This window comes from Bactrocera latifrons, unplaced genomic scaffold (assembly GCF_001853355.1).
Source record: "Bactrocera latifrons isolate USDA-ARS-PBARC rearing strain unplaced genomic scaffold, ASM185335v1 scaffold_252, whole genome shotgun sequence".
NCBI classification, from domain to species: Eukaryota; Metazoa; Arthropoda; class Insecta; order Diptera; family Tephritidae; genus Bactrocera; species Bactrocera latifrons.
In genome coordinates this window covers 142,912-162,269 of record NW_017536097.1, presented here as the reverse complement: position 1 = coordinate 162,269, position 19,358 = coordinate 142,912, and the positions used below count along the sequence as shown (strand labels likewise).

The following is a 19,358-nucleotide window of genomic DNA, read 5'->3' as shown; positions in this document are numbered from 1 at the left end:
GGTGGCATTTCTTCAAAAATGAGTGAGAAACGGTGAGAACGTAACCGTTATCGAACAATGATAACCAACTATTTAATGCCCAAAAAGAATTCAAACAGCTTTCTAACTTTTGTCATAAGTAATGTATTTTTTTTAACACAATATGTATGCATGTATATGTACTTATTGTACTTATATGTACTTATTTTAAATCTATGAATGAATATTTATGTCGTTATGAGTAAATGTAGTGTATAGATATCAATAAAACATTTTTAAGTACAAATAGGCTTATTGAGTATAATAAATATAAGGGAGCATTATATTGTTAAATAAAAAATATCTACGCGTTAGTATGCGTATATGGAATATACAAATTGGAACTTTGAATAGACATATCGTTTCATAAGAATATATTCAAAATAAGCTCACTTAAACTAACTCAATATTGGAATACTTTTATCTTCATATATGTATATGTATATATGTTCTTACGTAAATACTTATTAATTAATTAAATTAAATTCCTTCGTCACTAATTTCTTCAGTTTCGTCATCCAGCAATAAGCTCGTCGAACCGTAATTACGGAGTCTGCGAATGGGGAAAAAATAGTTTTATGTTTTGAGAATGAAGCATATTTTAACACATGCATAGATACATATGTATGAAAACAATAATTAGTAATACATTAAAACCCGACTCTTACCATACATACATAAATGTAGCAAACACAAAAGCACAAGGAAAAATTATGTTTAACAAATCAAACTTGTAATTGGAATTTACATATGTATGTATATATACAAACATATTTCCACATATAAATTAAAAAATTATAGTTTGAAACCATCGTAAGCTATAAGCATACTCCTGATGCTACTTTGGAAGTGCTTACCTCGTCGTCAGACACTTTGAGACCATCTAAATTAATACTGTTCCGTGAATAACTGCCGCCAGCACATTGATTAGTGCTGGTGGCCCTAGCAGTGCCACCTATACCAACTACAACTGCTTCACCAACGTTACCACCACCAGCACCACCAGTCTTGGAGGAATGCGAATGATCCTCCAGAAATAATTGGCGATTTACATCGTCTTTACAGGAGTTAGGATTTGAATTTGTGTTCGCATTAGAATTAAAACTGGCGCTACCACTCCCACTCACGCCCATACCTAGACTCGAGGTGTTGGTCGTTTTCAATGGCAGTGCCAGATTAGAACGATTACCACTAGTCTGTTGCTGTTGTTGCTGGCTACTACCAATAAATCTACCAGATGACCGTTCACGCTGCTCGCGCTGGTGGTGATGATGTTGGTGCTGTAGATGAGGTGGATTATCAAACTTTTGTTTGGCCCGCTCAAATTCCAGATTGCGCGATTTCGACTCAAAAATATTTTCTTCCAAGTGCGATGGTTTCGCATCGAAAAATGTGCTTGTCTGCTGCATCAAAGTACGTTCCGTATGACTTGAGCGTTTTGGTATAGCAGCTTCCGTGCTACCTCCATTCGGTAAGCTGCTAGCTGCATTATGGCTATGACGATTGCCAACAGGTTGATCATCAAAAATCTGACGTAGATCATTGATATTGGGCAAGCATTCACTAGGAATTTCTACGGCAATCTTATTGCGCAACTGTACACCGCCTACGGTGCGCATTTGAGGGCTTGGTGCTCGTCTTAAATATTTTGTTTTCGCATATGATACATATGCACATATTAGGACATTCAAACATGTGTTTATTAAATAGTATAGTGTTAAATGTTTCGCAATTTGAAATATATATCCATCAGAAGAAGCAGCAATCCGAAATGTTATAAAGTATTACAGATTTGTTAACAGTTACCAGTTATAGAAGGAAAACCTCCAGATTTTGTCTTCAAACCAGACAGAAAATTTTTTTAAAAAGCGACAAACCTGGTTTGCAAATGTTGAATTTGCACTTGCAGCCCTTCAGTTTGACCAACCAATTCATCATTGGACCTTTGTAAGCGGCGCACTTGATTTACAGCCGAGTCCAATTCGTCCTCAGCACTGGCTAATTCACGCTTCAATTCCTCCACTCGTTGTCGGAGTCGTTTCACCTAAAAKTAAAAGTTTAGAAATTTATTATWTTTATTTATAGAAATCTTTAGTGAAATGGATCATTCATGTTTTTTCAAAAATTTTCAGTTCCATGTGTTAATCAGCTTTATCAGGCATAAATCATATGAAACAAGCATAAAAGGATGCAATTGTTTTTTTTTTCCGCAGGTAATCTATAGCGTTTTCAGGCTTCATGCAGAGTTGGATTATATAATCCTGGCCTGGGACATTATAATGTAAATTGAACAATAATATTTTATATGGAAAAACCTTCTATGGATAGTGGGCCTGATTGTTGCCGATTTCTTTATCAAGTTTTATCAAAGCATCTCAATTTTTCATTATCTAGGTTATCTATATTCTATTTCTAGAATATAATACGCTAGAAAATATCCCTGGAAATCAATTTGTTTCGTTATTCTGATTTGTTTGATATGTATAACTTTATACTTAATGCTCCATTAGTTTTGAATAATATAAAATACCGCTAAAATCATATTTTCGGTTCATATAAATTATATGTAATATATAATGTTATTTATTGGCATGCAGTATATTTTATCCATGTTCCAGACGGAAATTATTTCAAAAAATATATCAGAATATGGCAGTTGAAGAAATTGTTCCACAACCATTCTACCATTTCACACGCTTAGTTTTATCATTGTTCAAATCATCGAATTTGTACACATATGATACAAAATATTAATACATATGCAGTATCGTATCAAGTATGATGATTCCAAGGAGAGAATACATCATTGTGAAAGGGGCAGAATACGCACAACGAATCACGRAGAGAAAATAGTGTGACCGATCAACACCATATGTGCATTTACACATATACACCCATATAAAGTCAACTGATAAACAGCAATGAGCGCATTTAGACAATATCGCCTCTTTAATTATTTTTTTTCCGGTTATAATGGAAATGTTGTTGACATTAATGATTTGAAGTAAAAATTGTAAATTAAAATAAATGAAATTAATACCCTATAGATCCCAGATAGTCTATTTAAAACTAGTTGAATGTGATTTTTGAATGTTGCATTAGAATTGAATGATGGAGAAAACTTATGCAAATGGTCCTCTTTTAAACAAAAACATAGATCTCTTTGCATACATTCATATATTGAACGTAAGTAGTAATCATCACTGCTATAGCATACATGTATATATAAGTGCGTACTTCCATATGTATTCATTTGCTGCTCTCCCTGTCTCTCAGTATGTATATTGAGAATCATAAAATAAACATACGTGTGATTACACTTGTGATTAAGCTTTCGAAAACCACATTCTCAGGTAGGTGAAAGATTACAATACAACTTAATCCAAAGATCTCTAAAATACTTTTATACTGGAATACACTAATATTAGTGAACAGTAGCACAAGAGCGCGTGAACCAGGAGGTTTTATTCTAATAATACGTAAATAAGCAATCTAAAGCAAATTGTTATCATTATAATACTCAAGTAGTTTCATAAATAATAGATACAAGATTATAAACAGATATAAATCGTAAAGTACAAAATGATTGCGAGATGCCTCTTATCAAAATTTCGTCCGACATCACAACACTGTACTAAAGCAGTTTATGCAAAACAATTCGCTACCACAACTGCATCACCGAAATTTAATTGGCAAGATCCACTGAATTTAGAATCACAGCTCACAGAAGAGGAGATCGCCATTCGTGACGCATTTCGAAGTTACTGYGAAACGAGCCTACTGCCGCGCATCACTGCTGCCAATCGCAATGAAGTATTCCATAAGGAAATTATGGAGGAAATCGGCAGTCTAGGAGCATTAGGTTGTACAATTAATGGTTACGGCTGTGCCGGTGTGTCAAATGTCGCCTACGGTTTGTTGGCCAGAGAAATCGAGCGGGTAGATTCGGCTTATCGCTCTGCTTTGAGCGTGCAGAGTTCTCTGGCGATGGGAGCAATTTTCGATTATGGTTCTGCAATCCAGAAAGAAACATATCTACCTCGAATGGCGCAAGGCAAATTGATTGGTAAGTGATTCAAACAAATATAAAGCAAAGATCTTTATAATTTACATATGTATGTACGAAAAGGACTATATATGTACATATGTCAATATATGTATATGTACATATTAAAACTACATAAGTACAAGAATCATTATTTTTTATAGGAGCATTTGGTCTAACCGAACCAAACCATGGTAGTGATCCAGCCGGCATGGAAACACGGGCCAAATATGACAGCAATAGCAAGGAATACATTCTGAATGGCTCTAAAACTTGGATTACCAACTCTCCGATAGCGGATGTCCTTATCGTATGGGCAAAGTGTGAAGATGGAAAAGTGCGAGGATTCATAGTGGATCGGGCACAATCGGTCAAGGGCTTATCCACACCAAAAATAGAAGGAAAATTTTCTCTACGCGCATCTACCACCGGTATGATATTAATGGACGATTTACATGTCCCCGAAGCCAATCTCTTACCAAATGTTGAGGGCTTCAGAGGACCTTTCGGTTGCTTGAACAACGCACGCTATGGMATTGCGTGGGGTGCCATGGGAGCGGCCGAAGCATGCTTGCAAATCGCCCGCCAATATACACTTGATCGGAAACAATTCAAACGACCATTGGCAGCGAATCAATTGATACAAAAGAAGTTTGCTGATGCACAAACCGACATAGCATTAGGTTTACAAGCATGCCTTCAAGTAGGACGGCTTAAGGATCAGAAGCTACATACGCCAGAAATGATTTCACTAATCAAACGAAATAACTCAGGGAAAGCATTGGATATTGCCCGGAATATGCGTGATGTTCTTGGTGGCAACGGCATATCTGATGAATATCATGTTATACGGCATTCCATGAATTTGGAAGCTGTGAACACGTATGAAGGCACACACGACATCCATGCGCTCATTCTTGGGCGTGCTATTACAGGAATACCAGCATTCGCCAATTAACTTAGCCTAGGACTAATATTTTATATTGCATTTCTCTATTTACATTGTATGACTKACTTAAAAAGAAAATGAAAGAAAAAATTACCATAAAATAAAATTATAAATTAATTCGAAATTTTTAAAAATTTCTCAWGTTTTCTAATTAGTTGAAATTGTTGCACCTTACCTCGGCTTCGTATTGTTCTGCTCGCCGAACAGCRTGTCCTAACTCTGTATTTGTTTCGGCTAACAGTTTCTTCAATTTRGAATGTGATAATTTAATCTCGCTTATTTCTTTATTGCGATCGGCAAGTTCCTGTTGCAGTGCACGTACTTCAACATCATTCGCCTGCATTGGACGACCTTTGCGGTCAGAACGCTCTTGATAGTCGCGTACTTCAGCTCGCAATTTTTTGTTGTCGCGTTCCAAAGCGAGCTTTTCTGTTTCGAGACGTTCTCTCTTTCCCCATTCTGATGCATTTTCAGCCTGAAGACGTTCCAACTGAAAAAATAAGGCGGAAATTAATTTTAATAAATATCTTAGAGTTAAGACTAAATACTCACTTCAGTACGCAGTTCTGCCAAGCGCCGTTCGAGGTTTTCCCGTGATGATGTTTCTTCATGCAATGAGTTATTTATTATACGCATTTCAGCGCGATGTTGTTCTTGTAGGGTCAGCAATTCTCGAACAGCTTCCTGTAAAATTATCATATTATTCAGTTAATAATTAAATAGTTATGGTCCAGTTAGCTGAAAGTCTTCATTTATCAACTTTTTCGAACATAAAGTAATGAAAAAAGCGGGAATAAAACTATTTTAAATAGATAGTCAAATACCTAAAATATATAGTCGATTCAGTCACACTAGGTAACTAGGTAACCTTTAAACACATACCATCTATTTGTCTACCTTTCCGCGAAATAAAACCAATATACGAACGTGCCAAAATTAKACATTTTGAATAGCGCAATCCAGAAAACAAATATTAATACTATCATATATGATATTTTATATTTCATGCGAAACTTGTCACCAGCTTATTGTAGCGCAATGTGTTGCTCACCTGTTTAGCTAAGCGGAGCTCCTCCTGGCGATCACGTACTTCYTGTATTTCCAATGTTAACTTTTCGATTGTTTTATGTAGGATATTTTTCTCCCTGAAAATACACAAACTGTTGTATCTTTTTTGTACGTAAAATGAATTGACAGATGGTTACATAAAGTTATTTATATAATAAAATTCAAATGAAGTTATAAAACCTAATTTAAAGTGTCAATATTAATTTCTCTTAAACCTTAAGTGTTATTATAAGAATTATTTAACAGATTTTTAAAATAATTGTAATTCATATATATGTATATATACATTGAAAATACTCACTCTCTTTCTGCTTGCACAGTCTTTTGTGCTTCATCTAAACGCAATTGAAGCATTGAAATCTTCTGAAGCAAATATTCCTCGTYAAAATCGTCTTTTGATAATTGTTGTATTAAACGCTTTTCTTCAGCTGATACTTCATCTGTCAATATTGTCTTTACTGTACCAATTCTTTTCAAAATTTAAAAAACTTACCCATTTCGTTAACATTTTTTGTTACGGCACCTTTAAGAACAAATTCTTCAATGTCCAAATCTTTCATATCATTACAAATCGTCTTAGTAACCTGCAAGATTTAATTTGTATACAATGTATGTATGTCTATCAAAAATTACCAATCCGTCTTCACTGTTCACATTTTTTAAGCCATCAGATGAAATATCCGGTGAGCAATTAGTATCACGCCCATTTGCTTCAGTATCTTCAGAAGCATCACACATTCTAATAGATTATTACGTTTTATATCAGTAAATAAGAATTTACTATATAAATACTTACCCTGTTTTATGAAATTGATCGGCATGTTTCATCATTAACGTGTGAACCTTTTCCATTTCTTTCTTAAGTTGAGAAATTTGTACCTCGAGATCATTTTTCTCCCGCTTATAAGAATTAGCTTCTTTCATAGATATGTCGAGATTGGCTCGCAACTGCTTAGATTCTTCCCTTGCTTTATTCCGTTCTGTTCGAACCTGCTCACAATAATCAAATAATACAAAATGTCTATGAATATCGATTAAACAAGTTCTTATTTCTAAATTACTATGACTCGTAGCTACAAGTTATAATGGAAATATCATGTGTATATACCTTACTCCATTTTTCACGCCAATTAGCCGTACAATCTGACCACCACTTCATCGTCTTTTCCATTTGAGCAGCGCGCGCTCGTGCTTCATCCAACTCCCGTTGCCTCTGAGCCTGAATCAAATTAGAATTTTTTTACTCATATGTACCTTTAATTTATGATTTTAATGTGTAAAAAAGTTTTCATTTACTTCTCGAGCCTCCCATTCTGTAGCATCCCCAAATCTAGGTGTTTCCGAAGATCCACCTCGTCGTTGTACTGGCACCGCACTTTGAGACATGTTTTGGAGGCTAACAGAGCAATTTACAGATGGAAAGGAAATGTAAATATGCAAAAAGAAGCTCTACACTGTTTTTTCGAGAGAAACTTGTTAATTTATTTTATTCTTTCAGAAACTACGATTATTTATTTTCATTTTACTTTCGTTATTTTCGTATACACAAAATGTTGACGTTCTTTTCTACCCATCTTTGACGTTCTCTGTTCTCTGTCTAAAATCGARAATGTCAATTTACTATTTGTCAGAGTTTACTACTCAACTGAAACTGCTGTACACCTTGCCTAATCTTACAAAATACATTAAAATTTTTAATACCACGATATGTTTTGAGATTATATAAAATGCTCTTTATTATTATTATTAGCTTCCTATAATAAAAGAGTAATGTTTATAAAAAGACATTTTAAAAATTGAGAAGACATAAATTAGTGGTATATTCATTAAAATTATATWTCAGTGTGAAAATATTTATCTAATTTAAAATAATGAAATATAATATCCAATTTGSTGGCAGCATTGGATTTGGTTACATTTCAGTGGTTGACATGTCGCGTTTCCTTCTTTTGACATTACTGCGTCAACGTGATTCGATCTTTTTCCGCTTTGAACTCTGAAGATGGCGGTCGGTAAAAATAAGGGTCTCTCGAAAGGAGGTAAAAAAGGTGGCAAGAAGAAGGTTGTAGATCCCTTCTCACGCAAAGATTGGTACGATGTAAAAGCACCAAACATGTTCGTGACCCGCCAGATTGGCAAAACTTTGGTTAACCGTACCCAGGGTCAGAGAATCGCYTCTGACTACTTGAAGGGTCGTGTGTTCGAGGTATCATTAGCTGATTTGCAAAACGACAACGATTCGGATCGTTCTTTCCGTAAGTTCCGTTTGATTGCTGAGGATGTTCAGGACCGCAATGTGCTCTGCAACTTCCACGGTATGGATTTGACTACAGACAAGTACAGGTACGATAATAAGTGAAAAGTGTTTATTGATTATTAGTTAGCAAAACATAATTGCACATACATGTATACAAAATGGTTCAGTCTTCATTTTAAGTTCCTATTCTTATTAATGGGAAGAAAACTGATATGCTATATTTGTATTCTGCAAACAACGGACGTATAATTCAGACAAAATATTTCACAACTATATGTTTTGTCTCTACGATGCTCCAAGATTAAAACTTCAAACGGCACCCTGGGGAACTGTTACTTACATTCCCAATTAGGGATTAGTTTGTAAACATTTATATTAGCTGTAATATCTAATATTTAGTTTCAAGTATAAATAAAAAGCATCAACTTTATATATCATTAATATGTTATTCTCATTTAGGTCCATGGTAAAGAAGTGGCAGACACTTATTGAAGCCATTGTCGAAGCTAAGACCACTGATGGTTACATGCTACGCGTTTTCTGTATTGGTTTTACTGCTAAGGATCAACAATCACAGCGCAAAACTTGTTACGCTCAACAGTCTCAAGTTCGTAATATTCGCTCAAAGATGACTGAAATCATTACCAACGATGTAACCAACGCTGACTTGAAGCAGTTGGTGAACAAGCTAGCACTTGACTCCATTGCTAAGGACATTGAGAAGAAGTGCCAACGCATTTATCCTTTGCATGATGTTTACATTCGTAAAGTAAAGGTTTTGAAGAAGCCGCGTTTCGATCTGTCCAAATTGTTAGAATTACACGGTGATGGCGGTGGCAAAGGTACTGATGCTGTTGTTTCTTCGGAAGGCGCTGTTGTCGAAAGACCGGAAGGTTATGAACCTCCAGTACAGGAATCTGTTTAATATAATAATTAATTAAACAACATACACTTTATAATGTAGAAGATACAAAGGAAAGAAAAGCCAAAACTCGCACATAGGAGTTTTGCCGAAAAAACTTAAGACTCAGTTTGTTTTAATTTTTTTTAAGTGTATAGTATAAGGGAAGTCGTTTCGTTTCGTTTTTGTTCTTTCTTTGCAGCAATAAGTCCTGATTTCAAAATGGAAACCTTATGTGCAGTTTACTAATATTACGAAGGTAAATAAATTAGTGTCTTATATTCTAAAATGTGTATGAAATAAGATAATGATGTTAATATTTTTCGTCGCTGAATGTAAATTTATGATGTCAAAGTTAAACTGATTTCATACAAATTCTAAAAAACTTTACTTCGATGATCAATTATTAATGTCAAACAATCTTTTTTCAGTGGTTTGGTGTGCATGGTGGAGCATCACAAATATTTCCAATGTAAGTAAAAATTATTTAATAAAGTCTAAGTTTATATTGTGAAATAATGATGYTTTCAAATTATTTGCTACTCTTGAAAAAGTACTTTGATGTAAATGTATTCTGATTCAGTTTCACAATAAATCCTAATTAGATTTTTATATTTTTATATATATCTATAAATTTATTTTATTTCTTTCATTTTAGGATTTAGGCATACGATTTCCGTTAGATATGCACCGTTTATTGCTCAATGGTATATACGTGGATAAAGGTTCGTATTATCTAGTTTTTATTTTGTTCTACTCGAAGAAAATGATGTTTTCATATTATTTGCTACTCTTGAAGATAATGATGTAAACCTAATTCTGATTACAATTTAAATAATATTATTGTTTTGAGTAAAAAAAAAAAAAATATTACATATATTTTTCTATATTACAGCTTTCTGTATTAGGAATTCACCTTGCCACTCATTTGGTTTCTTATGATTAGTAAGTTAATTCTAAAAATTTACAGATTTCTAAGTAAATGTTTAAATTGATGACAACTTTTAATGTAACTTGAAAAATTTATGRAAGTTTTACTAAAAATAGATAGTAGAACTGATTGGTTATTTCATTTCTTTAAATGCTTGTTTGTTGACTTCAAAAGTAAAAATATATTATCTATTTTACTTTCAGTCGTGACTTTGTAATCATATAATCGAAACGAAATTATGTCTCACATGTTTCCAAAAATTATTGTCCATGTTTTTGAAGCCACAATAATGAAGAAGAGGTAATTATAGCACTTGTTTTGATATGATATTATTAAAATGATGACAACTTACCCAGCTCGCTTTGAAATTAATTGAAGAAAACTGTTCCTTATCCAACGCAAATATAAATCACTGATTTTCTTATGCTTATGAATTTTAGTCCATAGCTTATATTTGTTTTTAATGAATATTTTTCTGTTTTGTAGCTCAATTGTTTTTATAAAATGCTGAGGAAGGAAATAACTTTTTGATAAAAATCAGGTATTAAAATATGTTATTATATATACTTTAATTAAAGAAGCATAGAATTCCTTTTATTATATGATGAGATGTTTTCGGATTCCCCATCATTTGACTGTTAAATGACTAAATCCTCTCTGATTCTATAACTTTAGATTTAAGATTATTTTTTTTTTTCTTTTTGTTTACCTAAAAGTTAACGATATTGATGTTTTTMCAGCTGTTAATGTGGGACTGTCAACTTAATACAATCTGGGCACTTATCTCGACGCCGCTTTAAAATGATCAGCTTGTTTAAATATGAAGGTAAGTGGGAGAATTTTTTTTTTTTATGTACAGTGGTGGCCAATAATGAAAGATTCCATAAGATATGACACTATTTTAGTTAGTGACGAAAATTTTATAAGACTGGTTTTCGACAAAAAAATTTTTGACTAAACGACAACAACACAGTTTAGACAGTGTTTGTGAAAAAAATCTGTAGTTAAGAGGCCACCAATGTGTATTCATACCCAATTACGGTTTGTAGTTGCATTCAGTGGAATTGAAGTTAAAATAATTATACTTCAAATCCACCACTCTTTTCGAAATTACGAATTACAACTAATTTCCATCGATGTTGTTGAAATTATTTAAACGAAAAATTAAAACAATTGCAAACCGTAATAGGGGCTAAAGTGCTCCTAAATGATGAAACTTTGACCCAGCTCGCTTCGATACACCATGAAGAGAACTGTCCCAATATCCAACGCAAAAATATATTTACTGATATATTACTAAGTTTTCTTATTCTTCGAAGCCATAAAGACAAGTATATTAATTATCTTTATATTCTTTACAGATGAGGGCAAAATGATTKCACTGGAAATGTAAGTAATCAAAAATAAAAAAATATGCATTTATATCATATCATTTATGATGAGATATGTTCGGATTCCCCTTCATTTTACTTATAAATGACTACATCCAAACTGAAACATAACTGCAAACTCATAATGTAATTATTATTTTGCTATTTCTATAAAGTAACGGCCTTCTTTTGTTTTACAGATGAACTTGCTGTTGCCTATTCAATTATAAGGTAAGCATAAATTTAGAATTTTGTAAAACCTACTTATATGATGAYACTCTGACCCAGCTCGCTTTGATTTTCAATGAAGAGAATTCGTCCCATAATCCAACGCAAATTATTTTTTCTGAACAATTTACTCAATTCATTTAAATATATTTTTTAACATATTAATCATATTTATTTATTTTTAATTTCAGGTATGTTACTACGCGTCAACCCTGCGCAGCACTTCATCAACTCCTTTAAGATTTGATACTTTTGACCATACGTTGCTAATATTAAAATAAATAAAAATAATAGAAAAAATAACTAATGATTTTAATTTTTTACGTTTAGAAAAAATAATAGATTTTTTGAAGTAAACAAAAATATGTGTAATGAATTTATTCAATTTTAAAACAAGTGAAACATGATTCCTTAAGCAGTAGCCGTCGAAATTTCATTTTAATTAACCAATTTTAATTAGTGACTTCCTTCTCTATTGGCAAATCTTTGCTGACGAGTCGACTCCATTTGCTTGGCTAGTTCCCATGCATCCTTGTCAAGCACATTTTTGCCTCGTGCAACAGCCAATAACCGAGCTAATACCAACAAATGATGTAACTCTTCGGCATCACGAATGCTTTTATTTTTACGCATTTCTACAAAATCATTTTGAATCATTTCGCTCTCAGCYGGATTCACATTAAATTCAGTGAGTTTAGCCGTAGTCAGAAACCGTCTAAATTGATTTAATCGAGTTGGATTCAAATAATGCCTAGCTGCTTTGAGCGACTCCTCAATAACTTCAATAGATTGGTCATCATACTCGATTGGTACAAATGCATCGTACTATAAGCAAATATTTGTAATTACATTCTTAGTAATATGCATATGTATTTAAAAAGAAAACTTACCGGCAAAATACTTTTCCTTTCACTGAAACACAATATTGGAATATCGACTTCATAATCAATTTCATAATACTGGAAATTACATTTCAACTCCTGATGCGTCATAACATGTCCAAGAACTTGCATAGACAAAATGCCATTGCTGTTAAGGCGATCAGATTTAGTAAATGTCTCATCTATCACGAGGTGCGTTTGTGGGGCAAGCTGTAGCATTCCTGATACTAACTTGTTGGTTTCATAATCCTTTCTATAAGTGTTATAAGAAAATAAATAAATTTCGCTTATAACTACGGAGACTTACTTTGGTCCAAAAGTTGATTCGTTCATTGTCTCCGCTGTCATTGTAATATAATGGCTGGCTGGTATTGTCAAGTCCAATAGCTCGTACAATTGTTTCGTATAATTTGAAATACGATTCTGTGGTAAATTAAAGATATTTAAGAGAAACCTTCCCAAACATCGAGATTCTGCTCTGCAATAGCTGTGAATAAGTAAATATACATATGTATTTACTAGTAAATATTTATAAAATTTTTATTTACAAAGTACTACTTACACTGTAGATATTAAATGTGATAAGAGATATTCCGCAGCTAAATTGTCATTGAAAAGGCATAACTTTAAGAATGTTCGGAATTCATTGCCTACAGATAACATGTCGAAACCGTGCGAGTCTATACATGTCTGCGAATTTGACAACAATCTCTCATCCAATAAAGGATTTGGATGTGGTAAGCAATGTACCGCTATTGCATGAAGTCGTGGTATTAATGAAGGCGGTGGGTTTTGTGCTTGTATCTCATTTACATTATCATACGCATCTACGTCCATTGTTGTGGCGTCCAATGCTGGATTCACCGAGAGAAAACCAACCACATCAATAATAGTGTTTAATTTGTACTTTTCGAAGTCGTTGTATATTTTAACCATACAAGCTTTACTGGGGCGACTAGGAATTGGCGAGTTTAGGTGGTATTCCATACCAATTACTGAATTTGAGGTTTTATTAACTGCGTCGCTGTCAAAAGCATTATTTAGCTTTTCCCCTGTACGTTGCCGCTTATTATTATCACCATCAGCAGCAGGTCGGGCARTTGTATCGATTTCGACATGCATATTATGTTCTTCCATAGGTGCGGAACGCTTCTTACCTGCTGTATTATCCGTTCCCGCTGGCTTTGGAAAATTGTTACGACTACACAGAGATTCATATTCTTGGCACCAGTTATTTAAACCGGGTATAGAAATAACAAAGAAGGTACGACGCTCACCGTGAACATTTTCCTTAGCATCATGATTTACACGTTCGCCTTCATTTAACAATAAACAGTCTCGAAATTTACCATCTTGGACTCTACAAGTATTATCTTCTTTAACAATTTCATAACGTTCCAAGTACATTTCGGGGTCTAGCATGTCTTGAATCATTCCTCTAAACCTCACAATACTCATGTCTTTCAAGTCATGCAATGGGGTGTAGTTAAGCAACGGAATTCCACTCCACCCCTTCGGATCCTGTAAAGATGCAATGAATAAACTGCCTTCCTCACTTTTTAAGTGCTCTGGCAGAATATTTAAGCTCAAAGAATGCATTTTCAAACTTGTGTTTAATAAATAATAGTAGCAAAATGAAGAGTACGAGAAAGAAAAATTCCAAAGCAGAAACTATACATATGTTTTGTTTGTTTGTCACTCTATTTGGCGCCAAAACATAAGTCAAATTGGCAACGCCTATGAAAGTAAATCGATCGATATGCACATCTTAGCAGCACGAAATTGAAATTACCTACTTTTAAAGATTTTTTGTTTTAAGTTGAACTTAGATATTTCCTTATAAAGGTAGCTGACAAGTTTTAGTGCAGATTTTAAATATTTTTCTAGTGAAATARCAGGTAGCGAAAACGTACCAACTTTCAAAGATTAATTTTTATAAATGTCATCTTGAATAGAAAGTTTCGGAATCTTTATAACACATTAAACATTTAATTTTATTTAKTTTACTAATTTAACTAATTTGATAACATAGCGAATTTGATATTCCAGCTAAAATATAAATCGTAAAATTGAATTTTGATTTGTTTTTTAACTCGGTCTATCGATATACTACTATCAACCCTATAACGCTTAATCTGAATGTATCTAGAATGCATCGTAGGTACATAAAGAGAATTGTGTTGTGTGTAACAATAAAATATAAATTAAGATAGTTGAAAGATTAGTATATTGATTGAAAATCCTAATATTATGATGGCAAGACGAGGTGGGAAGCGAATTCGAATGAATGATCCGCCTCCAGAGTACGAGGAACATGGGTAAATATCATTAGTTTGAAGTTGGTTCGACTGTACATTCATGAAGAATTTTTAAAATTGTAGAGAAGGGCTAAATGAAAGTACTTCTGATGGAGATAGTCCAATGAAAAGAATGACTCGTCTCCGCGCCAGAGGGGGAATCCGCGATAAACCGCCAATAATAGATGACGATGAAGACGACTTTTTCGCACCGGTTGCCCGCAAAAGAAAGCAACCGGGTCCCCGTAAACCTCCTGGTGAACGACGTGAACGAGTTGATAGACCAAGAAAAGAGCATATTGAGAAGGAACAGGAGAGGGTGGATATGGAAAGAGATGTCACTACTGATGAAAACAGTTTGTACTTCATTGTTCGACATTCAAAGTCAGCTATAGCGGTAAGTGAAAACAATACAAATTGGAATACTGGGTTAATTAAAAATTTTTTTCAGAGTATTGTTGATGATTGGATCGAAAAATACAAAGAAAACCGTGATTCTGCACTTATAGCTCTAATGCAATTTTTCATAAACGCGAGTGGTTGTAAGGGTAAAATATCTGAAGATATGCCCCATCCAATGGAACATACTGCGGTGATTCGAAAAATGACTGAGGAGTTTGACGAGGTTACAGGAATACATTATTAGTTTATTATTTTAATTTCATTTTATTTCAATYCAATAGGAAAGTGGAGAATATCCGCTAATAATGCCTGGCCAACAATGGAAGAAATTTAAAATGAATTTTTGTGATTTTGTTCAAACTTTGGTTAAACAATGTCAATATTCCATTATATATGATCAATTTCTTATGGATAACGTAATATCGCTTTTGACGGGCCTGTCTGATTCCCAAGTGCGCGCTTTCCGTCATACGGCAACTTTGGCAGCCATGAAGTTAATGACAGCTTTGGTGGATGTGGCGTTACTAGTATCTAATAACTTTGAAAATGCTGCTAAACAATATGAAGCCGAACGTGTTAAGGTACGAAGTATTTGTAATTAAACATATTAAAAACGTTATTAAAATAAAATCTTTTTAGTCCCGAGACCGTCGGGCAACTGACCGGCTGGAGTCTTTGATGACTAAACGTGCTGAGCTTGAAGAGAATATGGACGAAATTAAAAATATGTTGACTTACATGTTYAAGTCCGTTTTCGTGCATCGTTATAGGTACTTATGAAGTAATAATTTTAAAATTATTAACTTAATTTTTAATTCCTTTTAATTTTCTTAGGGATACTTTACCAGATATTCGGGCGATTTGTATGGCGGAAATTGGAGTATGGATGGAGAACTATCCGCAAAATTTTTTGGATGATTCTTATTTGAAATATATCGGTTGGACATTGCATGACAAAGTTGGTGAAGTTCGTCTTCGTTGCTTACAAGCTCTGCTACCTTTGTATGATAAAGAAGAATTGAAAGGAAAATTGGAGCTCTTTACATCAAAATTTAAAGACCGAATTGTTGCCATGACATTGGATAAAGAATTTGAAGTGGCAGTTCATGCAGTGAAATTGGTTATCAGTATTTTAAAGTACATTTTTTATTTTGTTATTGAATTATTTATTTTATGAATGCAAACYAACTTTTTAGAATACATCCTGACATATTGGCAGATAAAGATTGTGAAATTGTATATGAACTTGTTTATTCATCACATCGCGGCGTAGCGCAAGCTGCAGCAGAATTTTTGAATGTACGTCTTTTCCATTTAACTTCGGATATGGAGGAAACCAAAACTAGACGCGGAAAAATACGTCTACCCAATACACCTTTGATACGGGATTTAGTGCAGTTCTTTATTGAGTCAGAATTACATGAACATGGCGCTTACCTGGTGGACTCTTTCATAGACAATAATGCCATGGTCAAGGATTGGGAATGTATGACTGATTTACTGCTTGAAGAACCCGGCATTAACGAAGAGGTATTGGATAATAAGCAAGAATCCACTCTTATTGAGATAATGGTAAGCAGTGTAAAACAGTCGGCGACAGGTGAGGCTCCTGTTGGACGTGCCAGTAATCGTAAAATAACATTGAGCTCAAAAGAACTAAAAGCTATTCAAGATGAAAAAGTACGGCTTACGGAACATTTTATTTCAACACTTCCTCCTTTGTTGGAAAAATATCAGGCAGACAGCGAGAAATTAGCAAATCTTTTGGCTGTACCGCAATATTTTGAATTGGATATATATACTACAAATCGACAAGAATCTAACTTGCAGGCTCTTTTGGATAAAATGAGTTACATAATGTCTGTACATACGGACCGAGAAGTGCTCGAGACGTGCGCCAAAACACTTGAGTACTTATGCAGCGAGGGTAGTGCCACCTACACCCGGTGTGATGTAGCACGTTCAAATATTATCGACAATGCGGTCAACAAATATAAAGACGCTATCGATGACTGGCGTAACTTAATAGCAGGTGAGTAAATAAACTAAATGCAAATTCACTTCAAAAGTCATAATTAATTATATCAAATTCAGGCGAGGAACTACCCAACGAAGATGAAATTTATAATGTTACAATTTCGCTAAAAGTTATATCCATTCTGTACGCCTCTCACAATCTTAACCCTTGGAACTTATTTGAATCAATTTTCCAAGATGTGGAAGAATGTCAATCTAAAGAAAATCCTGGTCGCACATTGCCCAATGAAGCGCTGATATATTGTATCGAGGCATGCTATTTTTCAATAAGCTGGGGTCTGTACTTTGTTGAGAACCAATGCGAGAGCAATAACGTCGTCATGGTTTGCGCTGAACTGCGCGATAACTTAGTAAAATATATGGCAGCTTGTTTTGAATTAACAAGGGACGGCCCAACGGAGCAAATCCAAGAATCGGTTGGTTACTTTTTACTTGTGTAYCATGTGCTAATATTTATAAATATGTATTTTCAATACCCTTGCTTCTTATAGGCCTACCAGTCAATATGTGATATTTTGATTGTATTTTCTGATCAACTTTCGAAAAATGAGAATGAAAATTTACGTTCACTGGAGTATAAGTCAACGCTGGACGAACAGCTAATTTTAAATAACTTTGTTCAACATTACGTTTTTACAATCAAACAAGAAGGTATCTAAGAGCTCTTTTTATTTTTTAAGTTAAAGTGCGTATATTTCATTGCAGTTGTTCAAGACGAGACACGAATTGAGGAATTACACAAAAAGCGCAACTTTTTAGCTTCATTTTGCAAATTAATTGTTTATAATATTATACCAACAAAGAGTGCGGCGGGAATGTTCAAACACTATGTGAAGGTAAGAATGTTGGTGTCTGTAAATTGTATTCGTTTTTATTTCATTTAATTTCGTTTCAGTGTTATAATGAGTACGGCGACATTATTAAAGCTACCCTTGGGAAGGCACGCGAAATAAATAAAATTAACTTTGCTTTGACTCTGCTCCTTAGTTTGATAGCAGTGTTCAAAGAATTGCAGCAACAATCCGAAAATAGTGTAATTTCCAAAAACTCGCATGATTTTTCCGACTTAAAGGAATTGGCAAAGCGTTTCGCATTGACATTTGGCTTTGATGCAATTAAAAATCGCGAACCGGTGATCGCTTTGCATCGAGCTGGTATTCTTTTTGCCGTCGGCGATGTTCCCGAAGATCCAGTGGCGGCACCTACACGACTTTTATTTCTTGAAGTATTAAACGAATTCAACAACAAATTGTTAAAACAGGATAAAAAAGTAATACTGAGTTTTCTTGATCGACGCATTTCACCGGCCATGCCATCGAGCAGGGCTGAAGAATGGCAACCACTTGTGCTCTATAGAAATTCGCTGCTGCACGGCGAGACCGATCAAGCACCAGTAGCAAAGCGCGCTTATGCGCGGAAACGAAGAGAACATGGTACTAAAATTATTATTATTTTTCTTTCAATAAGATTGACTATATGTTTTTTTATATTTTTTAGATGACGAATACGATGATTACGAATATGAGGAGGATCATAACGATGTATAAGTCTTAGGTTAAATAGCAGTTTAAGTAAATGTTTTTTATGTTTCCTTTCGAGAAATGTATTTTGTTATTTATTAGAAGTGAAAAATTGCAAATGCAAAGTTTAAAATATAAAACGAAATATCGCTGAATAACATGTATTTACAATCGAGAATGTTTTCTTTAGAATATGTTGTTCTAATTCTATAGGCGATTATAATAATATCCCTGCAAAGTATTAAATGCTTTATTATGCTTAAAAAAATATATATATATATATATTTTATTTTTGCTTTCTATGAAATACAAAACTCATTTTATCCATCTCCACAGACAATTATATAATATTTTACACTTTAGGAGCATTTGGGTGTAAATCAAATATTAAATAAAGATTTCACTCAGCTAAAGACTAGCATGGATATATTCCAGAGATCCTTAGTTGAGGTTT

The 19,358-nt window shown here is 33.9% G+C and overlaps 5 protein-coding genes and 1 long non-coding RNA gene across 8 annotated transcripts; 4 read left to right on the top strand and 2 right to left on the bottom strand.

Annotated features, from left to right (window-relative positions):
* Positions 1-216: 216 nt before the first annotated feature.
* On the bottom strand, positions 217-7,659 carry LOC108969436 (coiled-coil domain-containing protein 102A). Of its 2 annotated transcripts, XM_018934139.1 has the most exons (12): positions 7,377-7,659; positions 7,189-7,299; positions 6,877-7,070; positions 6,714-6,819; positions 6,574-6,664; positions 6,382-6,520; positions 6,064-6,157; positions 5,565-5,696; positions 5,188-5,502; positions 1,896-2,062; positions 876-1,656; positions 217-571 (listed from the first exon to the last, which is right to left on the bottom strand). In XM_018934139.1, the coding sequence occupies exons 1-12, from the start codon at positions 7,464-7,466 to the stop codon at positions 563-565; spliced, it is 2,229 nt and encodes a 742-aa protein (XP_018789684.1). In that variant the 5' UTR covers positions 7,467-7,659; the 3' UTR covers positions 217-562. The 2 variants fall into 2 exon arrangements, with proteins under 2 accessions (XP_018789684.1, XP_018789685.1); XM_018934140.1 differs by lacking the exon at positions 876-1,656.
* LOC108969437 (glutaryl-CoA dehydrogenase, mitochondrial) lies at positions 3,601-5,129 on the top strand. Its single transcript, XM_018934141.1, has 2 exons — positions 3,601-4,084; positions 4,228-5,129. Exons 1-2 carry the CDS (start codon positions 3,601-3,603, stop codon positions 5,019-5,021), a joined length of 1,278 nt encoding a protein of 425 aa, XP_018789686.1. The 3' UTR covers positions 5,022-5,129.
* Positions 7,660-8,038: 379 nt separating the features above from the next.
* LOC108969434 (40S ribosomal protein S3a) lies at positions 8,039-9,361 on the top strand. The gene is made up of 2 exons (XM_018934138.1): positions 8,039-8,423; positions 8,797-9,361. The coding sequence occupies exons 1-2, from the start codon at positions 8,083-8,085 to the stop codon at positions 9,260-9,262; spliced, it is 807 nt and encodes a 268-aa protein (XP_018789683.1). The 5' UTR covers positions 8,039-8,082; the 3' UTR covers positions 9,263-9,361.
* Positions 9,362-9,539: 178 nt separating this feature from the next.
* On the top strand, positions 9,540-12,054 carry LOC108969435. Its single transcript, XR_001993390.1, has 9 exons — positions 9,540-9,710; positions 9,897-9,963; positions 10,134-10,183; positions 10,373-10,469; positions 10,656-10,710; positions 10,910-10,995; positions 11,531-11,558; positions 11,740-11,770; positions 11,959-12,054. It is a non-coding gene; the product is annotated as an uncharacterized LOC108969435 (long non-coding RNA).
* Positions 12,055-12,110: 56 nt separating this feature from the next.
* Positions 12,111-14,339, bottom strand: LOC108969433 (mini-chromosome maintenance complex-binding protein). The gene is made up of 4 exons (XM_018934137.1): positions 13,211-14,339; positions 12,956-13,135; positions 12,658-12,901; positions 12,111-12,592 (listed from the first exon to the last, which is right to left on the bottom strand). The coding sequence occupies exons 1-4, from the start codon at positions 14,245-14,247 to the stop codon at positions 12,224-12,226; spliced, it is 1,830 nt and encodes a 609-aa protein (XP_018789682.1). The 5' UTR covers positions 14,248-14,339; the 3' UTR covers positions 12,111-12,223.
* Positions 14,340-14,777: 438 nt separating this feature from the next.
* On the top strand, positions 14,778-19,075 carry LOC108969431 (cohesin subunit SA-1). 2 transcript variants are annotated; one of them, XM_018934135.1, is made up of 12 exons: positions 14,778-14,966; positions 15,030-15,342; positions 15,397-15,570; positions 15,629-15,928; positions 15,987-16,117; positions 16,182-16,484; positions 16,544-17,379; positions 17,442-17,800; positions 17,876-18,035; positions 18,099-18,220; positions 18,280-18,817; positions 18,882-19,075. In XM_018934135.1, exons 1-12 carry the CDS (start codon positions 14,899-14,901, stop codon positions 18,929-18,931), a joined length of 3,354 nt encoding a protein of 1,117 aa, XP_018789680.1. In that variant the 5' UTR covers positions 14,778-14,898; the 3' UTR covers positions 18,932-19,075. The 2 variants fall into 2 exon arrangements, with proteins under 2 accessions (XP_018789680.1, XP_018789678.1); XM_018934133.1 differs by having other exon boundaries at positions 18,090-18,220.
* The last annotated feature ends 283 nt before the right edge of the window (positions 19,076-19,358 follow it).